Source organism: Hippocampus comes, unplaced genomic scaffold (genome assembly GCF_001891065.2).
Source record: "Hippocampus comes isolate QL1 unplaced genomic scaffold, H_comes_QL1_v1.1 scaffold56, whole genome shotgun sequence".
NCBI lineage: Eukaryota > Metazoa > Chordata > Actinopteri > Syngnathiformes > Syngnathidae > Hippocampus > Hippocampus comes.
The window spans coordinates 1-856 of record NW_017842056.1 but is presented as its reverse complement, the minus strand read 5'-3'; the positions used below and the strand labels follow the sequence as shown (position 1 = coordinate 856).

The window sequence follows — 856 nt, the reverse complement described above, 5'->3', positions numbered from 1 at the left end:
GTGTCAGCGCCCGACGTACTGTCGCTGATTTACCCTCAGACTCTGAATGTTCTTCAGGAGGACATCGCCGATCCGTTGATAGTCTCCTTTGATGTGGGCGTTAGATCGGCCCTCCCTGAAAGGAGAAAAGATGCCTTGTTTTTTTTTTTTTTTTTAAATCATCCTTAAAAGTTGGCGAGCTTTCGTTGACTGACTCAAATGTGACCGAAACTAAGAAGCATTTGTGTCCGAAGCACTCCATCTAAAATGGCTGCCAAAAACAACACGGCTTCATCTGGGAGTGACCAACGGCTTCAAGCAAGCATGCTTTCGTTGCTTTAGCTTCCTTTTGGTAGAAATCGCGACCGGCGCTTGGGGACACGCCAAAAAGTGTGTTGAAGTATTTGTGGGGAAAGGGAAAACGATGGAAAAAAATGATCACGTGGTCTCTAGATCGCAGATTTTCACCTATTGTGGGTGGGTCCGAAACATACACCGCCCCCCCCCCCCCGTCCCCCCCCGGGCCCCAGTAAACGGGTTCATTGTATTTCCATTTTTGTCGTCCAAAGAAATCCGGTCAAAGCGGCACCTCGAAACGCCTCGCGCTCTGCTGTACTTTCAACCCCCGGCACGCAGTCGGCCACGGATACTGACCATTGTGCCAGTCTCTGCTCCGCCTCTTTGAGGAACCTCTGGTGGAACTTGTGGATTGGATCGTAGTTGGCTGATAGCAAGTTTCGAACAGCGGCCGGAAATGCTTCTTCATCTTTCTCTGCAACGCGTTGGAAAGACTGTGGTGGACACAAAGAAAAAGAGGAAAGAAAAAAAAAAGAGGCCGAGGGAATCGAGAGTGAGACGTCGCGAGGACGGGGGGGGG

General features: G+C 50.5%; 1 protein-coding gene across 1 annotated transcript in view; it reads right to left on the bottom strand.

The window, feature by feature from the left end:
* The window catches only part of LOC109510347 (FERM, RhoGEF and pleckstrin domain-containing protein 1-like), a gene marked incomplete at its 5' end in the record, with an annotated part of 8,399 nt that extends 7,548 nt beyond the window's left edge, over positions 1-851 (bottom strand). Inside the window, 2 exons of the mRNA XM_019860595.1 lie at positions 30-115; positions 634-851. Of these exons, the coding sequence (XP_019716154.1) occupies positions 30-115; positions 634-851 (304 nt within the window). The remainder of the gene's footprint in view (positions 1-29; positions 116-633) is intronic.
* Between the last annotated feature and the right edge of the window lie 5 nt (positions 852-856).